Source organism: Rhinopithecus roxellana, chromosome 1 (genome assembly GCF_007565055.1).
Source record: "Rhinopithecus roxellana isolate Shanxi Qingling chromosome 1, ASM756505v1, whole genome shotgun sequence".
NCBI lineage: Eukaryota > Metazoa > Chordata > Mammalia > Primates > Cercopithecidae > Rhinopithecus > Rhinopithecus roxellana.
Genome location: NC_044549.1, coordinates 89,177,371 through 89,198,073, shown reverse-complemented (window position 1 = coordinate 89,198,073; position 20,703 = coordinate 89,177,371). Strand labels below are relative to the sequence as shown.

General features: G+C 44.3%; 1 protein-coding gene across 1 annotated transcript in view; it reads right to left on the bottom strand.

Moving 5' to 3' along the window:
* Positions 1 to 258: 258 nt before the first annotated feature.
* LMCD1 (LIM and cysteine rich domains 1) overlaps positions 259 to 20,703 on the bottom strand; it is a 64,765-nt gene continuing 44,320 nt past the window's right edge. The window contains exons 4-6 of the mRNA XM_010369910.2: positions 17,421 to 17,756; positions 2,746 to 2,961; positions 259 to 947 (exon numbers count right to left, since the gene is read on the bottom strand). Coding sequence (XP_010368212.1) covers positions 789 to 947; positions 2,746 to 2,961; positions 17,421 to 17,756 — 711 coding nt within the window. The 3' untranslated portion in view covers positions 259 to 788. The remainder of the gene's footprint in view (positions 948 to 2,745; positions 2,962 to 17,420; positions 17,757 to 20,703) is intronic.

The window sequence follows — 20,703 nt, the reverse complement described above, 5'->3', positions numbered from 1 at the left end:
CAGCAGGCCACTTTTTAGTGTACCATAAACCATGACACCTTTGTTACATTAGTGATCTGGGAGTATTGTGAATAGGTAGATGGGGCGGGGTTCTGTCCCAAAGCCTACATCCCAGTGGAAGTCTGATGAGATACCTTGATAGAGAGGCTCATTAGTATTTTACCATATTTTCTGCCAGCACTGGCATTCAGGGTCGTGGAGTTAAATAGATGTTGCAAAATTACTGCCATGGTGTAAATAATTAGATGAGGGTGTATGTGGAATTCACAAAACTTTTATTGATATGTTTATCATGCCAAAAATGTTGTTTATTTAAAATTCAAATTCCACTTGAAAAAGAGGCAACAAGCGATAGTTGGGATCCCAGCCTGCTCCTGGAGGAGCTCCTGCGTCCACAAAAAAGCACGCACATTTTACAGCTATGCGATTTGCTCACTCGGAATTGCATTCTGGAAAACTCCTCCCAGAGTCCCCTTGCAGAACGCCATTTGTGTCTTTAGTTGGTTGTAGCTGGGAAACAACAGAAAGAAAAGGAACTCCATCCTAAGATTTAGAATAGTTATGGTTTTGAAACTACTGACCCTCAAGGATCTACCACCACCCAACCTAGAATATATATATCATATATATATCTTATGTAATATATGATATATATATTCTCACTGAAAAGCAAATCACTGTTTATGTCACTTGCTTGCTGTCACGTCGGCCCCTTAGGATGGTCTCAGCACACCTGGCTCTCCTTCTCAGTGGGATCCTGTGGATTCTGGCTGTGAGTGGGCAGCCCTTCAGGAGCGTTTGGACTTGCTGCAAGTTGGGCACAGAAGCTGACCCTTAGTGACAATGTATGCCCGGCCACTCAGCAGCTGCTCACAGCCCTCACAGACAAAGTGCTTCCGGTGCCAGGCCAGATCTTCCACACGCTGGTAGTCCTCAGAGAATATTATCTGGGAAGGGAAGCAGGAGAAATGCATGACTCAGTTTCTGTCCCTAGGTAGAGATGGTATATCTAGGACAAGTTATAGGGTGGTGGTTCATCCCATCCTATTCTTGTTTTAACCTTTAAAAGCCTTAGTGGAAAAATCTGGCATAAATTTGAGGCAGTAAGGATAGTATTTGGTGAAGGTTGTGGTTGCATCTTAGCTTCTCAGATGGAATAAAAAAAAAAAATTCTCCACCACAGGCAGGTTTTACTTATCTAGCATCTGTGATACTCTTTGGGCCAAATCTAAAGTTTAGTTCCAAGGTGGGATTACACACCCTGGTGAAGAAAGCTTAAGGAAAGATAAGCTGCCAATGGCCAATCATCAAGAGCAAGAGTACAGAGGGTCACTTGGGCTTGGAAGGAAGTAACTCTTGGAATAGACACATGGTAAGGATCCCCTGAGGCTCAGGAAGTGCAGAGGAACATAATGTTTAATGGGCCTTCTAGTATTGGAGTCAAACAGGAACTGGGTATGAGTTTTCACTTAAGACCTCTACCAGCTTTGTGACTTTGGGCAAATTACTTAATCGCCCTGTGCCTCAGCTTCCACATCTGTAAAATGGGGATACAAATACTTTCCATCCCATAAAGTTCCATGATTTCCAAATGGCCAACTACATATGAAAGGCTTAGAATGTTGACTGACACAAAGTCAGGGACATCTGATTAGCACTGACCTTTTAGAGCTGCACTTTTCTTAAATATGAAATGAGAAAAAATCATGTTTATCTCTCCCTAAAGGATTGTTGTGATATAAATGGCATGTTGTACATAAAGTATGTAGCAAATTACTGACCCACTGTAAGCTCCTAATAAATGATGGAGAATTGTTATTGTGCATATACTGTTGTCACCTCAAAAATCAGGCTCCAGGGTAGGCCTGTGACAGTTCTTTTTCTTCTTAATATCACTTAATAACAGTTATTAGGTAAGAGAACTACAGGGTCTTAACTTCATATGGTGACCAATTCATAGAAGGTGGTAGAAAATAGGTGTTGGTTCAATATAAAGAAGGCATTTCTAACTTTCATACTTGCCAAAGATGAAGTCAGTAATATTGCCTGCAACCAAAGGCATGCAAACAGTACTTACTATGATCATAATTGGTATTGCCATTGTTAATACACCTAAGAGTTACTTTCGTGAAACCAGTATGAGAGACTTGAATCCCTTTCATAGCATCTCTATCATATCGTATAGTATCGTGTCACATTAATGTTAAATCTCATTATTGTTATAGTATATTATCGTAAGACTAACAGCTGCTACCATGTATAAGTTCCTAGGTCAGGCCCTGTGGCAAGCATTTTCATGCATTATCTCATTTATCCTTATAGCCACTCTATGGGATGGGTGCTGGTCTCATCCCTATTTCATAAGTAGTAAAACTGAGGCTCAACTGAGCCTCCGGAGTTAGGTAGCCACATGACTATAATAATAATAGATGCAGATACAGGTTTGAACATGGGCAATGCCTCCTGGTTCACCCTGGTATGTTCTGAGTACTTACTAAGTGCTAGGTATTATGCGGAGGACAAGATTCACTGGCACTGTGTCTGATCCCTCCCAACAATCCCATGGTTTTCTGCCTCATTTTGCAGATGAGAAAATGAAGGTTGAGAGCATGCAGTGAGGCCTGACTTCAGTTTCCCAATCTGTAGAACACATCATCCACAAAGCCGTACTCCTCTTGGCCTCTGGGCTCTTACCCTCAGCAGTGTCCCTCAAGCCCCCCAGCCCATCTAGCCACTATCTCCCACCTCATCGCAGCCGGAGCACCGGGGCCGCAGACTCTCGCAGTAATGGCGGCCGCACCAGGGTGCACCATCCTTCCAGAAGTAGATGAGGTCCACCAGCGGCTCGGAGCACTTGGCACACACAAAGCAGGTGGGGTGCCACTGCTTGCTGTAACCTGCCCTGTCCGAGTAGACCACGGGGCTGTCAGGAGGGGCCACTCCCTTGCAGAGCTCGCAGACCTGGAACGATGGGGAAAGACCACAGGAGACAAGGAAGTCAGGAGAGCACAGTGACATGGGTTCGAATTCCAGCTCCAGTCTCTCTACTTCCTGGGTAACCTTGGGCAAGTCACTATACCTCTCCATCCCTCAGTTTTGTCATCTGCAAAGCGGCACAATAATATTGCCTACCTAACAGGCTATTCATGAGGACTAAATAAAGTTATTTATTTAGCACAGTGATTCCCAAATTGTTTGGTCACAGTACCCTTTATACTCTTAAAAATTATCAAGACCCCCACAGAGTTTTGTTCATGTGGGTAATAGCTATTGATATTTACCATAAGAGAAATTAAAACTGAGAACAATTTAAATATTTATTTTTTCATTTAAAAATAACAATACTAAACCCTTAATACATTAACATATATATGTTACTAAAATAACTATATGTTTCAAAACAAAAAAAAGTAGTGAGAAGAAAATTTTAAGATATTGTTTTATATTTTTGCAAATCTCTTCAATGACTTGCAGAAGATTGCTGGATTCCCATAACTGCTTCTGCAGCCCATCTTTTGCATGCTGTTGTTTTGGTTGAAATATATGAAGAAAATCTGAACTCACAGTGACATAAAGTTGGAAAAAGGAGGGAGATGCATTTTAAAAGCCCTTCCAGATAACTGTGGATATTCTTCTTTGATATTATATTAAAATTTGACAGAGGATAGTTTCTCAAGTTAGTTGCAGTCTGAAATCTGAAAGCACATCAATGAATCTTTCATACTTGGTTACATTAAAACCTGTTTGTTTACCTTGCACGTTGAATGGATCTTTTACCCATGCATGAATAGTTTTAAATAATATTTAATAAGTAATATTTTTGGCTAGAAGTGGTGGCTTATGCCTTTAATTCTAGCACTTTGGGAACCTGAGGTAGGAGGATCATTTGAGGCCAGGAGTTTGACACCAGCCTGGGTGACATAGCAAGACCCTATCTCAACCAAAAAAAATTAAAAATTAGCCAATTGTGGTGGTGCTCGTCTGTAATCCCAGCTACTCAGGCTGAGGCGGGAGGACTGCTGGAGCCCAGGAGTTTGAGGCTGCAATGAGCTATGATCGTGCCACTGCATTCTGGCCTGGGTGACAGAGTGAGACCTTGTCTCAAATAACAATAATAATAATTAATAATAATAATAATAATATTTGAGTAGTTATAGAGTTACAGAAAAATTGCAAAAACAGTAGAGAATTTCTATATAGTCCACACTCAGTTTCTTGAGTTCTTAACATCTTACATTAATAAGGTATATTTGTCATAATTAATTAACCAATATTGATATGCTATTATTAACTAAAGTCTAGACTTTATTCAGGTGTTCATAAACTTTACCCAATGTCCTTTTTCTATTCCAGGATCCCACATTACATTTAATTGTCATGTCTCCTGAGGCTCCTCCTGGCTGGGACAGTTTCTCAGACTTTGTTTTTGGCCACCATGACAGTTTTGAGGAGTACTGGTCAGGTGTTTTGTAAAATGTCCCTCGGTTGAGATTTGCCTGATGTTACTATGATGACTACATTGGGAGGAAGATCATGAGGCAAACTGCTCCTCTCATCACATCCTACCAAGGGTACATACTGTCGCCCTCACTCGTCACCATTGGGGTTGATCTTGACCTTCTGGTGGAGGCAGTGTTTGTCAGATTCTCCACTGTAAAGTGATTCTTCTCTGCCTTTCCATACTATCCTCTTTGAAGGAAGTCACTAAGCTCTCCATGTTTAAAGAGTGCTCCATCTCCTCCAGGGCCAAGTATCTACATGTTATTTGGAACCCATGCATGATTTTGGCAGATCCCCCAAAAGGACGCCATGCATGTTAGCTAACATTATTTTTAAAATACCTATGGAATTATCTAATTTAGATCTGTTCCCTCTACTAAGTGGCTAGCTGCAGAGGGCAGAGAGAGGCTGCTTGGTTGCTGCTCTGACCCAGGACCCTCTACTGGGCCCCGCACACATAAATTCCCCATCAATAGTTGTTGAATGAAGGAATGCTCCACCCTGCCACGAGGCCTTTCCCCTTGCTGTTCAGGATGTCTGGTACATTGTTCCCATTCCTGTTTGCTTGATTAACTCCCTTTCATTCTTCAGAACTCAGACTTAAAGATCTTTTGTTCTGGGAAATCTTCTCTGACCTCCTTCCATGGGCAATTAAGTCCATACTAAAGCTTCTCTGCTTACCTTTCTCTGTATGGTTATTTGATACGTGTTCTTTCTACACTAGATGGAAGTACCTTGGGAGCAGGAGCCACATTCAACTATGCTTGCTTTCACATCTCCCCAGTGCCAGGCTCATAGTAGATCAACAATGAATATTTGGAAACCTCTGCCCTCCAACCTCATACTTCCTACTTAGGGGACAACAGATGAATGTGGAAGACACTAGCAGATGATGCATCTGTCTGCACCTTAGAGACAGGTTTAGACTAAGTGCAGCAGAGAGTTGGGCTCCAGAGACAGTTGTGGAAAGTTCTTGGGAGCTTTCAAAACACTCTTGCCTTTCAGGGGCTCATCCCTGTTTACTGAGCATCTACTATGTGCTAGGCCCTGGACTAGATGCTGGGGATACAGCAGTGACCCAGGCATATAATGCCACAGCCTTCAGAGAAACTGGGGCTGTGTGTGTACGGAGGCAGAAAATAAATATATAAACAAGCAGATGAGATAATCATGGAGTGTGATAAATACTAGGAAAACAATCACAGAGTAAGGGAATGGAGAGTGACTGTGGGGTGGATGGCAGGGACCACCTTAGCAGGAGAGGCCTCTTTGAGGGATAAGGGGCTAGGAATCAACCACATTCCTATCTACCTCACAGCAATCCTCTGGGTAGGAAATGCAGGTATATAGGAAATGCACTCATTTTATAGATAAGACCAGTGAGGCCCAAGGAGACAAAATAGCTTGTGAAGGGGGGCACAGCCAAGAAACAAGCTGGGATTCAAACTGCCGCCTTTGGCTCTGTGACTTTCTATGGGAACTGAGCTGGGTCAGGTGGGGAGACTAAACTCAGGGAATTGTCTGAAGGGCTAGGAGGGCTCCCAGGAGCATGCATTCTGGCATGGCAAAGGAGCAGCATGCCCAGCGGCTAAAGATGAGAGGCAGCTTCCCTATAGGGCCTCTCAGCAGTTAAGGCAGCCAGTGCTCCTTTATCTGTCTTTTACTGCCAGTAACATTTTCAATGGCCTGCTCAGAAACCATGACAAGGTGAACCTCAACTCATGTTGTTCCTCAGCTTCAGTTAGGATTAGGGCTTTGTGGAGAGGGTGAGTGTGCCTGGGAGAAGTTCTCTGTGAGAGCTCTAGATTTCTGTCTTATGCCAGTTCCCAGGAGCAGCAAAAGTTGCCAAATGTTCATTCATTCACTGGTTCATTCAGGTATCAATCCATTGCACATTTATAACTTGCCCATTCTCATCCTCTAAAGAATGGGAGCTTGACATTCTCAATCCATGCAATCTTTTGAGCCATTTTAGAGTTATCCCCTGCTGCTGTAAGCACCAATAATGATGATGGAGATGACATTGTCTGTCATGTCCCTATGGCGTGTCTGCATCCAGCACTGTGCTCAGGACTTTGCTCTCATTACTATTACCCCTTACATAAACCCAAGAGAGTTATTTCTCCTTCTAGAGTTATTTTTCTTTTCAGAAAATTATTATCTTCTCTCCAAGAAATGGCAAAACTAAAGTTCAGGGAGATTCAGTGATTTGCTCAGTAATGCATAGCTGATGGGAGGCAAAGCTAGGATGTGAACAGAGGCCAAACCTGACTCCAAAGCCAAAGTTCTTTCTACTCCGTCATGTGGCCTTGAGATCCGGCGTCAGTAAGCTATGGCCCATGGCCAAACCCGGCCACTGTCTGTTCTTGCAAGCCCCATGAGAATGAAGACTGGATTTTACGTTCGCCCTCCAATTCAGTGAAATGTTTTCTCTCAAGAAAGAATTCTACTTTTGTCATTAGTAGACCTATATTCAAAAAAACCCCTGTGCTCAATTATTATTATTATCTTTTGAATTTCATTAAAAAAACCCAAGGAAAGTTGTTTTCTCTCTTGTTACATAAAGTGCCCACATGATATTGCAATTTTGGCTCTTGGCTCACATCTCCTAAAATATTTACCACCTGGCCGTCCACAGAAAGTGTTTGCTGACCCTGGCTTTAGATGCTAATTTAAACTTAGTATCAACTATGTTTCAGCCAAAATAGAAATATTTATTGTTTTGCCATGTGAAGACAGGGAAGCGTATAAGAGTCTGCACACTTACTATTCTTAACTTACATACTTTGATAGCATACTTAATATACTTTTATATATTGGAGAGGAAATAAACATTAAAATGGTGAAAATTAGAAAAAAAAAAAACACTGAATAACAAAGAATGTCCATGTACTGATAGCAGTTTCTGAGTATAGGAGGTCTTGAATGACTGCCTATATAAGGAATGTGTTTGGTTAACTGGATATATCTTGAACTGGATCCTGACTGTGCCTGATAATGTTCCTTAGAACATGCTAGATTTGTGGTTTCAGTTGCACCCCCAAGAATGAAGGGTGTGAGTTTTTCGCCCAAATGAAAATCCTGTTCATCTTCACATGATTGAGATTCAGCTGGCCTGGAGCCCATCAGGGGGTCTAGACAAAAAACCAGTGACCAATCATCGTCTACTTATTTTCACCCTCCCTCCTGCAGAGCTGGGAACTGTAAACTTTTTGGCCAGGGCTGTCTGAATACAAAGTGAGTTGTCTGTCTGGCTTCTCAGTTCTACAGAATGAAATTTCCACTCTTTCCCTCCCACGCAAAAGGGACTTTGTGCCATTTCACCAAACTACACCCCATCGGGTAACACCATGATATATCAATGGGGCTCCCCACTCCACATTACCAAATGGGAATTGACATGAAAGTAGGGGAAGGGAGAGGGATAGAAATGCACATGGATTGGTCTGGGGAGCCCTGGCAGGCACCCTGATGTGGTTCTCAGGGTTGAGCCTGCCTCAGTATCCCCTAGAGGGCTGGTTAAAACATATCTTTGCTCCGCTCCTCGCCACCACCTTCCCACAGTGTCTGATACAGTAGATCTGGGGTGGGGAACAAGAATTTGCAAATTCTTAGGGGATGCTGGTGTGGTCGGGGCCACTCTTTGAGCACCGCTGTTATAGACTGTTTAAAAATAACTTTATACATAAGCTCAGCAAAACTGATATCACCAATTCAGTTCAGTTACAACAAAGGCTCATTTGAATTCCTGGGATGTTTAAATTCAACACTATTTTTAAGAAAGACCAATGAGGCCATTCTTAGGCTACTTCCCCTATTAAGGACCTAGTATGGTCAAATGAAAGTTCTTTGGGACTATGGTAAAAGGCATGGAGAAGAATACTGTATAATTAGCATATCAGTTGTTTCTTGTTCATGTTCCCAAATATCTAAGATTGGAGCTTGCTCATGAGAACGCTTCCAACATCTGTCATGTGACCTTGTTTGCAGACTATTTCCCACCTGGGTAGAGGATGTGTGAAACAAACCTTTCAGAAGTAGAACAAATGGGAAGTTTCTCCCTGTGCCAATAAAGTGTTACCTTGTTCCTTATTCTAATGGCACAAGATTCTTAATTGAAATGAAAGATTTTGAATATTGGGGTCTTTGCAATTTGTAAACACCTGCCTCAAGAAAGCTGAGGAGCATTTTAGATTCAGCTGCTCAAAAGTTAAGACCCTGCAGGGTTGTGGGGTTCCCTCAGCCATGGTGTGTTTAAGTTATGTTGGCAAATTTCTTGGATACCTTTTCAACCAACATGGAATTTAATTTCTTTCCATGAATATAGTCCTACCTTAGTGACTCGATTCTATAGAACAGAACATGGATGAAGTGATGCTATGCAGCTCCCAGGGTAGTAATAAAGGCAATATTTTCTCCTGGGCTCTCTCTCTCAGTACACACACCTTGGGAGCCTTCAGCTGACAGGAAAGAAGTCTTGGTATCCCGAAGCTTCCATCTGAGAGCAACCACGTGGAGAGACTTTGCAGAGGTCAAGGGAGGGTCCCAGCTGTGTGTGTCTTCCCAGCCTCTAGCCCAAACATATGAGTGAACGAGTTTCAGGTGATTCCAGCCTCCTGCCTGCAAGCTCCTCCAAATGACAGCGAATGGACAGAGACAAGCTGTCCCCACTGAACCCTGCCAAAATGGTGATTTGTGAGCAAAATAGATGTTGGTTTCAGCCATATGCCTTGGGATGCTTTGATATGTAGCCCTAGGTGATGGAAACATCAAATGTGTATATGCAGAATTATTAAGGTCTCTGAAATGGGAGTAACCAAGACACAAAGTGTTTTAGGCAATAGCAGACTCGGGACAGTGGCCAAGGGTTACTCAGCTGAAGAACTGTCTCTAAGGAATGAACTGTGTTGGCCTTCAGAGAGGGATCAGCAGATATGGAGAAGGCTTTAAATCAGCAATAATCTCTGTCTCGGGTTTGCCAGAAGTTCTGTCTGAATTGTGCTGTTTTCCTCTGAAAGGCCCTTATCCAAAGGCCTACCCAGTCTAAACCCAGAGTGCCTCGTGGAAATCTCACTACTACAATACAGTAAATATTAACACAAGGGCCTTGAATTCAGGCACTGCGTTCTTTCCAACACAAATACTCAACAATTTATTTATAAACAGCATCTCCCCATTTCCTCTTATGGTGACTATTTACCATCTTTGCTTTGCAACCTCATGTATCCCAGAGGTTTTTATGGGTGTGTTTCTTTCTTTTGTAGTCTAACATCATTTCTGGCATCCTTAGCTCTCTTAAGTTCTGTTTCCCCACACTGTATAGTCTTCCCAAGTCTCCCTATGGTGCAGAATGTGCAGGGTGGGTGGGCAACGGTTTGGGTCATGTGCTTTGGAACATGGTTCATGCCATGGTTTCATCACTGCTGAAGCTCTTGGACAAATCATCCAACCCTCTGAACCTCAGTTTTCTCATTTGTAGCACACAGAAGCAGGCCCTGGCTCATAGGAAATGTCTTACCCTGATGTTGGTGGTCACTACTATTAACTGATCCCTTCACCTTATGTTTTTTCTTGGGGCAGGTTATTCATTATGGGTCTCTCTGCCAAGCAAGGCAAAATATTAAGCATTTCTAACTGAATTTCCCTCCCTGGTTATGTGATGAAGTGAGGGAGATGGAAAAGCTTCATAAATGCTACACGTGTAAGAGAACATCAGTGTGGGTTGTTCTCAAATCCAGCTCTGACAAGCATGGGCCCAAGGACTGGCTCCTGGCAAAAAGATGCTGCTTGGTCCACAGCTGAGCAGGGACAGAGTCTCAGATATGTTCATTCCCATTGCAACAGCCTTGTCCGGGGCTTAGAACTGCATGGATGCTCCAGAGATGGGAGCATCTGTTAATTAGAGCCTGTGTCAGGTTTGGAGTGAGGCAGGTCTAGATCCTAGTTCTGCATTAACTACTCACCATCTAGGTAACTAGACAATTTCCTCAGCTTTGTTTTTTGAAATTTTTGTTTTTGTCTGTGATACACAGTGGGAAATACATTTCATGTCCTGATCCAACACACACACACACTCCCGAAAAAAAAAAAGCTTCCTAGAAAAATATTTACTACTCCTGAAACACTCTCCCATTTTCAGTTAAAAATATTTTGGTTGTAATCCACTAAATTGATGTATTACTTACTGATGGACTGTGACCTGAAGTTTGAAAACACTGTTTAACTTTGTTAAGAGTGTCTCTTAATTCCCTTGTCTGTAAAAAGGAGGATGATATACTTTGTAGGATAATCCTTAGGATTAAGTAAAACAACATGCAAAATCTCTGGCACAGTGCCTGGCACAACCTAGGTAGTCAATGAATGGGAGATGACAGCATCAACATCATTGTCATCACTTAACCCATATTAGCAAAACAAAATTGAGTAAAACCAAAGAGATTAATAAAAAGCTAAAACCATTCTTTGATTCTTCTAATTCAGGGGTCAGGAAACTGCATCCATCTGTGGGCCAAATCCAGCCCACCACCTGTTTTTGTAAATACAGTCTGATTGGAACACAGCTACGATCACGTTTAGATATTGTCTATGGCAGCTTTAGTGCTTCAAGAGCTCTGTTAATTAGTTGTGACAGAGACCATGTGGCCTGAAAAACCTTCAATATTCACTATATGCCCTGCACAGAAAAAGTTTACCAATCCCTGTTTTAGTCAATGGAATAATATGCAGCCCACTCAAAAAAAAAAAAAAAAAAAAAAAAAAAAAGCTCTTGAAGGCCATGTGGCAATATGGGAAAGTATTTATAGTATAAAAAGTGGGAGAAAGGGAAGTTTCTTTGGAAAAAAAAAGATCTCCCTGAAAGTCTCTAAAGTATCTCCACTGCAAAGCAAGAGGCAGGCAGATGCCGAGAAGCTGGTAACCATAGTGATTTTGCAGTTGCCCCCAGGTTCCTGCCCATGATGCCTGAGCCAGGGGTGGCGGGACTGTGGGGAGCAGGGATTCCTCTGAGTGAATGACCCCAGGTTTGTCTCTGGCCCTCTTACCCTCCTGTCCTCCAGCTCAGATGGGGCTCACTAAGTCGGGAGGAGTGGCAGTTTCAAATTCCCAAGTGGAGCTGGCAGGAAAGCCAGCCAGCCCGCCTGTCGAGCCCACAAGCCAAACATCTGCTTAGACAAAGACTTGGAAGTCCTTTGCCCACAAATATGTCCCTCTATTGGGGCTGGAGTTGGGCTGAGCCGCCAGCTGCTGTAAGTTTCCATCTGAGAGGCAGAACTTTGGCGGGGAGGGAGGGGACGGAGGACTCCCGTCCTCCTCTCAGCATTCTTGTGGGGAAATGGGGCAGAGGGGTCAGACTGTGCTCCCAGCATCCTGGAGGATGATTTCAAACCATATTCACACATTTTTATGACTGTGGGGGAACATCTTCACTTCTCTCAATGGACTGTCATCCTCCTAAGTTTGCTCTTTTGGGGCAGTCACTTGGCCTGAGAAAGGAGTGGTTGGGGAAGGGGCAAGACGGGGAGGCGCCCGACAGGAATGGTAAATGCTAGAGTAGAGATCACATTAAAGGCTATGTTCTGGCTTTCTTTCCCCTTTCTTCAGTTACAAGTTCGGGGTGTGGAGAAAGGCGGAAATTCCTGGGCAAAATAACCATGCCCAGGAAATCTGTGTATTTAATTTCTGAGAAAATATTCAGCGAGCTTTCTAAATGCAGGGCAATGGCTTGGTGGAGCTGCTAACAGTCAGAACATTAAGATCATTGCCCACCCAGCTCAGGGGCCCATCAATTCCATCCAGGTGGGGAGCGCAGGGCTTGGAGAGTGCGCAAGGGACTCCTACCAGCCTGGTGAGTACGACGGGTCCAGGTTGCTGGAGTCAGCAGCTCCCTGGCCATGGAGATCTCTGATACTCAAAAGACCCACAAGAACCCACAGTGGGTGGAACTGGGGGTGGACAGGGGAGTCCTTTCATTGTTCTCAGTATGCAGATAACAGGCTCCCAAATGCTTAGTGGGCTGAGCTGCGAGTTACCCCAAACACTGCTGCCCACCCTGGAGAACGTAAACACTCATGTATATACCCCATGGCATGGTTGGACCTACCCTGCTGAGGCCCCACCCCAAGACGGCTTCAGACTACATTCTGCCACTGAAGCAGAAGGACTGGGGATTGAACCGAAGCCCCACTATCATCAGCAAGTGGGGTAACCTCAATGTGCCCCAGGTTCCTCATCTGTGAAATGGGTATAACAACCCCAACCTCTCTCGCTGGTTGTTACAAATGGTTAAAGAGGTTTACTACTTGGGAGGTTGAGGCAGGAGGATGGTTTGAACCTGGGAGTTTGAGGCTGCTGTGAGCTATGATCCTGCCACTGCACTCCAGCCTGGGTGAGAGAGTGAGAGCCATGTATCCAAAAAAAAAGAGATTGAGACCTTGCACAGTGCCTGCTGCAGGCTCACAGTTTCCCCTTTCTTCCCTTGATTCTCATCTTGTCTTCTTTCCTACCATCCATCCCCACACAATGGGACAAGTGAGGAAAAGAGAGGGAGACTAAATATTTTTGAATTGTATTGGCCTCACTGATTGAAAAGGGCTCACTTCTTCAGGGGTGACAGCAGGTGCAATAGCATCTGGGACCAGGAGTTTTCAGGCTTGGTATTGCCCCATGAAGAAGGATTACTCTGACAACTTGGTGGCCGGAGGAACTTCCCATGATATCCTGCCTCTCCTAACCTCAGTGTAATAATAACATTTTCAGAGGACTGCCCTGAGGTAGGCATGGACAGCCACAGCTTTTCGTTCATTTCTGAAGCGGACAGAGGTGCCAAGACTAATTTTAGGTGGCCCTGTCCTGTCAATAGGGCCTGTCTGCTGGCCTGGGGTTGGGAAGCTGGGGTTGGGGTCAGAATCTGCTCACTGTGTTCAGATTGTGTAACTGACAGTCCCGGTCATGCAGGTGAGCTGGGCTCAGACGGCAGTGCGTCCTGCAACCTGGCCACCACTGTTATCTGGGCTCACTCAGAACATGGCCCCTTAGTAGGAATTCCCCACAGGCATTTTGGCAATAACGCTCCTCTGGTGTGGACATTATCTTCCAATGGGGACGGTTGGGTGGGGGGGCTGGGTGGGAGGACTTGGCAGGCGGACCCTGCCATAGCTCCAATAGGCCCCCTCCCAAGGACTCAGAGGAAGGACATTCCCCAGCAGGTGGACAAAGTGGGAGGGAGCCGAGGGAGCTCACAGCTGGTGTGTGTCGGGGGGTGGGTGTAGTGGAAAGTGGGGCCCTGGCCTCAGATTGCAGAGAGTTAGTGTCATCAGGGATGGGGGCCGTCAAGATAGGGTACAGAGCATAGTGTGGTAGATTCTGCACCTGTTTCCAGAACTCTCCAGCAACAGGAAGGGTTATGCAGCATTCTCAAAGATGGGCTCACTTGGGGTAATCTACCCCCAATTTATCCCACATAAATAAATACATACATAACTTTGGGAGGCCAAGGCAGGTGGATCACAAGGTCAGGAGATTGAGACCATCCTGGCTAACATGGTGAAACTCTGTCTCTACTAGAAATACAAAAACTTAGCTGGGCATGGTGCCTATAGTTCCAGCTACTTGGGAGGTTGAGGCAGGAGAATGGTGTGAACCTGGGAGGTGGAGCTTGCAGTGAGCTGAGATCCGGCCACTGCACTCCAGCCTGGGAGACAGAGCCAGACTCCGTCTCAAAAAAAAAAAAAAAAAAAAAAAAAAAAAAAAGATGATAAACAGGCAAGTGTTACAGTTCCCGTATGTTCACGTCTCTCTTTTTGCCCTTCATTTTTCTCCCATTAATCTCTGTTCAGTTTTGGGGTGTCAGGCTGAGTCCTACAATTTCTTCCCCACACCTTTATTTTCAAGTTGAATCCCTGGACCACTTCTTGCAAAAATCATTGCCCTTCACCAGGGGAGCAGAAGTCAGGCCTCTTGCCTGATGCTTGGCTCTGGTAATTGTTCTATGCTGCCCTTTTATGAGAAAGGAGAGGGTGCAAGCGTACAGGGCAGCCAGCACACACGTCCACTTGATGTGAATGCTGGTGAGGCAAGGAAGACGGGTCAGGGAGTGCAGCCCATACCCACCCCTAATGGTGGGGTTGCTGGGAACACATTGTCTGTGGCCTGTCAGCCTATCTAGCTACCCTTATCAGGATTCACTCCCCTGCTTCAAGGAGGTGAAAAGGGAGTTAAATAAGGGCACACAGTCTTCTTCCTGCCTGGAACAAATAACAAGCAGGGTTTTACAACTTAGCATCTTATCACAGAAAGGGTATTGGATCCAGGTTCTGCCCCATAGAAACCATGGGATCTTAGAAAAGTTACCTATTATCTTTGAATCTCACCTGTAAAATGGGTTTGGTAAAATTCACCCTACCAGACAACTGTGAGAATTAAAGATAGACCCTGACAGTGTGAGCATAGTGTTTGGCACAGAGCAGGGGCTTAATAAATGTGGAATTGGAATCGTGCCGTCCCCCTAGGCAAATTGCCTATCCAAATAGATCCCATTTTTTAGGCTTAAGTTCAAACTTTCATTCATGGGTCACATATTTATTGAGCAACTGCTATGTATATCAATGACAGTCACTGCACATAAAGAGATGAACAAGACCTCAGCATCTACAGAGGATGACAGACATTCATTCACTAATTACATAATAATTAAATTAAAATTGTGGTTGGGGCAGGGACATAGAAGTCTGTCTCCCACAGCTAGCCCAGCCCAGTCCAACCAATAAAGGCTTCCTTTGGAATCCCTACTTATTTTCTGACTTTGGCCTTTTCCATTTACTGTCTAGTATTGTTATTTAAATGCTTCTCAAGTGTCACAGTTATTTCCTAAAACTGACTGTAGGCAAGGACCCGGGTTCTCGCGCCGCCTTTGTCTTTGTTCAATGCTGAACAAATATGCGAGGCTCAGTCAAGAATAAAATACGATGTCAGATCCACATGTCTCTTGGGAATGGCGATTTGGAAATACTACAACGACTTAGAGGTCTCTTTCCAATTTGGAATTATCTAGTATTTAGGGTTTATGAACAAACAGCTATTTGAGGGTAGACGGAAGCCAGGATCAGGGTGGGGTAGGGAAGACCGGTTTATAGACCATGGTAACTAGATCTAATATGTTTTTCTTTTTTACATCCCTAGGACATGTATTCTTTCTGAGAAATGGGCCTTTCATGCGTCACTGCCAAATCTGTAGTAGAGGAAATAAATCTTGTTCTTTGGTCTTAGAGTCCTCAGATAAAACACTTCCTTGGATGGCAATCCCAGATGGTGCTAATAAGATGGGGCTTGGAGATGGAAGCTGCAAGTTTTGGATGATTCGCTTGAGTGACTCCAAGGGAGAAAGAGTACAACCCTCTCTGGATGTGGCAGCAGCTTCGTTTGGGCTGGCATTTCCCTGGGTCGCCTGGCTCATGGGTGACTGCCAGTCTGTTCAGCAAGGTAGATAATGTGCTTGGGGATCTCGTGTGCTGGGACTTCTATCTCCAAAAGTTAATTGCCATAGAAACAAATGAGGACACTTGGTTGACGGGGCAGGGGGAGCAAAAGGTAAAACACGGGCTGGGGACCAGAAATACAGTGCACACTAGCCTCAAGCATTCCTTTCGCCTTCTGTGGGGCAGTTTAAGACAAACCAAGCCATGAGGTTTCATCTCCCTAGCACTGGCTCCTCCTTTCTGTTTTCTCAAAATGGCCCCCAGTGGCTCACTCCTCAACAGCACTTCTTCCACACTGCCACTTCCTATGGGTTGAACATCCCCTCCAAAAACTCACGTTGAAACATAATCCTCTGCATGGCAGTATTGAGAGATGGGGCCTTCAAGAGATGATTGGGTCGTGAGGGCTCAGGCCCTCAGGAATGGATTAATCCACTCATGGCTTAATAGATTAATGGGTTATCATGTTAGTGGGACTGGCTTCTAAGAAGAGGAAGAGAGACCCGAGTTAGCACACCCAGCCCCCTTGCCATGTGATGCCCTGAGCCACTTCAGGACTCTGCAGAGAGTGCTCACCAGGAAGAAGGCCCACACCAGATGCAGCCCATCGGCCTTGGACTTCTCAGCCTCCACATATGTATGAAATACATTCCTTTTCTTTATAAATTACCCAGTTTCAGGTATTCTGCTATAAGTAACAGAAAATGGACTAAGACACTGCTAGAAGAAACGTTTGCAAGCACAGCATGGACCATGTACCTCTGACCAAAAGCCTGTCCATGACCTTTGGAATAAAGTCCTAACTTCGTGGCATTCTGCAGTTTGGGGACAGTGTCCTCTGCTTGTTTGATTTCCTGGGGCATAGCAGCTAATACAAGCTAATCAGTATTTGACTGATGAATGGATGGAAGGAATGAACCCTCCAGAAATCCAGCCTCTGCTGCCCTTCCCAGCCTTGTGTCCCCAGCTCCCCAAGCATGCCACACTTCCAATCACGTGGGACTTCTTTTAATCCTCTAAATGCATTGTGCTTTCTTGAACTCCTGGCTCTTTTTGCAAATGATCACCTCTTTAAGGGGGTACACATCCTCCCTTCAAAGCCTAAAGGCTTGGATGGCCCCTAGACATTCTTTATAGACCGGCTTGTACCTCGCCAACTTCTTGAAGCTTACCCTCACCACCAAGCAGGCTTAGATGACCCTTCTCTAAACTGTGTCAGTTTTGTCTGTGACCTCCACTGGACTATGAGCCTTTCAAGGGCAGTGGTATTGTATCATTTTCCATGGGCCCGTGCCTGACACAGAGTAAATGAGTAACCAATATCTGCTGAATGCACAAATTCATGAATAAATGCACGAATGAGGGAACAAAGTCCCGTGATGGGGCCCTGACGGTCCAGCCCCGGGTCTGCATGGTTTCAGCCTGGCTGGAAGCATGGGAGAAACTTACGTATTCCACTTCTTTGGACGGGTCACTGAGGCTGCCGTTGGTAGTAGCGGCAGTGGTCTCTGCCCCCTCTGGCTTTTCCTGTTGCTTCCCCTCCTCCTTGGGCAAGCCACCCTGCCCCGGGAGGGCCACTTCTCCCACACCGAGGGCCTCGCTCTTATATTGCTTGACAAATTCTTCCATCAGTTTCAACTCATTCTCCAAAAGTCCACGGCAGTGTGAGGGATCCTGGTCATAGATGGGGAGCTGATGCATGAGTTGGCGGCGGCGGTAAAAGGCGCCCTCCGTGCCTGTCACTGGCTGCTTCTCCTTGGGGATGAGCTCCATGTACTGTAGTCCCTAGGGAGGAGGAGGAGGAAGGGACAACGTGATGTGGACGGGGCTTCATCAGTTAAAGAAACTATGACAGAATCTACCTAAAACTAAAAATGCATTCATTCTCTTCCAGCATTCTCAGCAACTGAAAGACCCACCGTCTATTTTCTTAACTTAATGCAGTTAGATTACTTTTGTAATTTTAGAAAATTTCAAAAGCAATACTGTCCATTGTGACAAATAATACACACATGAGAGAAAAAAACTTTAGTAAAGGAAAAACATGCATCCCTTAGCTACCTTGTGTATGTAGGGAGTGTTCTATGTCTCAATTTTGGTGATAGGGCCATGGAAGAGTATCTGTGTCAAAGTTCGTCAAGCTGTACACATCAGACGCATGCACTTTGCCACATGCATACTGTACGATCATGTGCTACATGACAGCATTTCAGTCCACGATGGGCCATACCACAGTGGTCCCATAAGATTATCATACTCTATTTTTACTGTATCTTTTCTAGGTTTGGATATGTTTATATATACAAATACTGACTGACCATTGTGTTACAATTGCCTATATATTCAGTACAGTCACATGCTGTACAATTTGTGGTCTAGGAGCAATAGGCCACACTGTGTAGCCTAGATACGTAGTAGGCTACACCATTTAGGTTTGTGTAAGTGCATTCTTTGACATTCACCTAAAGACAACATCACCTAAGGACACATTTCTCAGAATGAAACCTCAGCATTAAGTGGTGTATGACTGTCCTTTGTTTTAAAAAGGATTTTAAAAACTTACACCTTATTGGCTCATGCTAACAGCTTACCAGCAACTTTGTGTTTATCTTTCCAGACTATTTCCTATGTATATTTATTAAATAAGGGCACCCAGTCTTCTTTCTGCCTGGAACAAATAACAAGCAGGGTTGTACTTAATGTATTTACATGCTATTTTCTGTGCACGTGTACCACTTAAAATGAGTCCTTGGTCAGTGGGTTCTGTTTCTCCTGTGACCGCACCAGCCCATGTCATGGTGTGGGACAGGCAATAATCTTGCGTGTGAGAAAGAGACACTTGTTTGCATCTGCTAATGTGTGCTCTATCTGTTCGTTAAGTAGCTAGCTCTCTACTTGCTAATAATAATCATTATTTTATCGCTTATTCTCCAAGGAACACTGTAGTTTTCAATTTTGGATGGCACTGGAAAGAGAAAGGAGTTTACATTTACTCATGGGCTAGGTTTTCCATCAGAATTTGAATAAAGCTCATTTTGCTTTGTTCTCTGACTTTCAATTAATAGTAATAATTACACTTACTAGTTTGCCTCTATCCCCAAAGAAAAGTTGCTATTTTTAAACCTCTTCTCTAGTATCATTTGCTAGACAGTAGCCAGTTGATAAAACTCTTACAGTATAATGACAAGTAATGCCAGCTGGCTGCCTTCACGAAACCTGTGTCCCACTCGGCGCTCTCTTCTCACTGGCCCCACAATTGATGGGCTTGATTTCTACCTTCACTCATGGACTTACACCTCCCCCTGCCCTCAGAAGGAAAAGCCCTCTCTTGTCTTTCCTGTTCTTACAAGCAGCACTGTATGCTTTGATCTCTCCCTAGTCCTTAACCATTCCTAGTGTATTTCAGCTGACCCTCTAGCGGGACTGTCCACTCCCTGAGGGCAGGCCATGTCCCTTCTACTGTAGTAGCAAGAGCAAAGGCTCTGGAATCAGCTTGTCCTGAACTGAAATCCTGGTTGTAGGTATCCCAGCAGTGTGACTGTGGCCATGTCATGCCGACTCTCTGCACAGGTTCTTCAGCTGTGAAAATGAGGCTTGTAAATCCTAGAGTGGCTGCAGGATTACTTAACAGAACCATAGGACTTACCAAGCTGGTCCAACCACGGCCCATGGGCCACATATGGCCCAGGACAGCTTTGAATGTGGCCCAACAGAAATTCGTAAAAAATTTGTAAACTTTCTTAAAACATTATGATATTTTTCTGTGATTTTTTTTTTTAAGCTCATCAGCTATCCTTAGTGATAGTGTATTTTATGTACGGCCCAAGTCAATTCTTCTTCCAGAGAAGCCAAAAGATTAGACACCCCTGATCCACATGCTACTGACTTTCTCTTCTCTTTTCTTTTCTTTTTTTTTGTTTTTATTTGCTTTTGTTTTTTTGAGACAGAGTCTTGCTTTGTCACCCAGGCTGGAGTGCAATGGCATGATCTCAGCTCACTGCGACCTCTACCTCCTTGCTTCAAGCGATTATCCTGCCTCTGCCTCCTAAGTGGCTGGGATTACAGGCATGAGCCACTATGCCTGGCTAATGTTTGTATTTTTAGTAGAGACGGGGTTTCGTCATGTTGGCCAACTTGGTCTCCAACTCCAACTCCCGACCTTAGGTGATCCACCTGCCTCACCCTCCCAAAATGCTGGGATTATAGGTGTGAGCCACCACACCTGGCCCTCTTTGCTTTTCTATCTGTGGCTTTTCTCTTTTCAAATCTGTGATTACAGTCAGATTCACCAGCTACATATGTCAAAGTAGCGTCTCTCAATAGACACAGTGTACAATAACCCTGTGAAAAATTACTAACATGCAGATTCCCAGGCACCAAGCCCTAGTCAAGATCTCCCTCCAGTAGGTTAGGTGTGGGGTACAGGAATCTGCATTTTAAACAAGACTCCTGGTAACTCTGATGCAAGAAGTTGGCTCCTGGACCTTACTTGAACTACTGTTTCAATAAAATACTGGCAAACAAAAAAAATGAGTGAGATAAACAACTGGGATTCTCAAGCACTGGACAGATATCTGAGGAAAGGCCGGTGGATGATTCCCAGCTGCTTCAGGCTTTTGCAAAACTTAAGAATTCTCAAGGAAGAAATATGAATTTTGCTAACACCTGAGAGAGGCCTAAATGAGCTCTTACTCTGCTCCAAGTTATAGTCAGAGATTAACATTCTTGATCA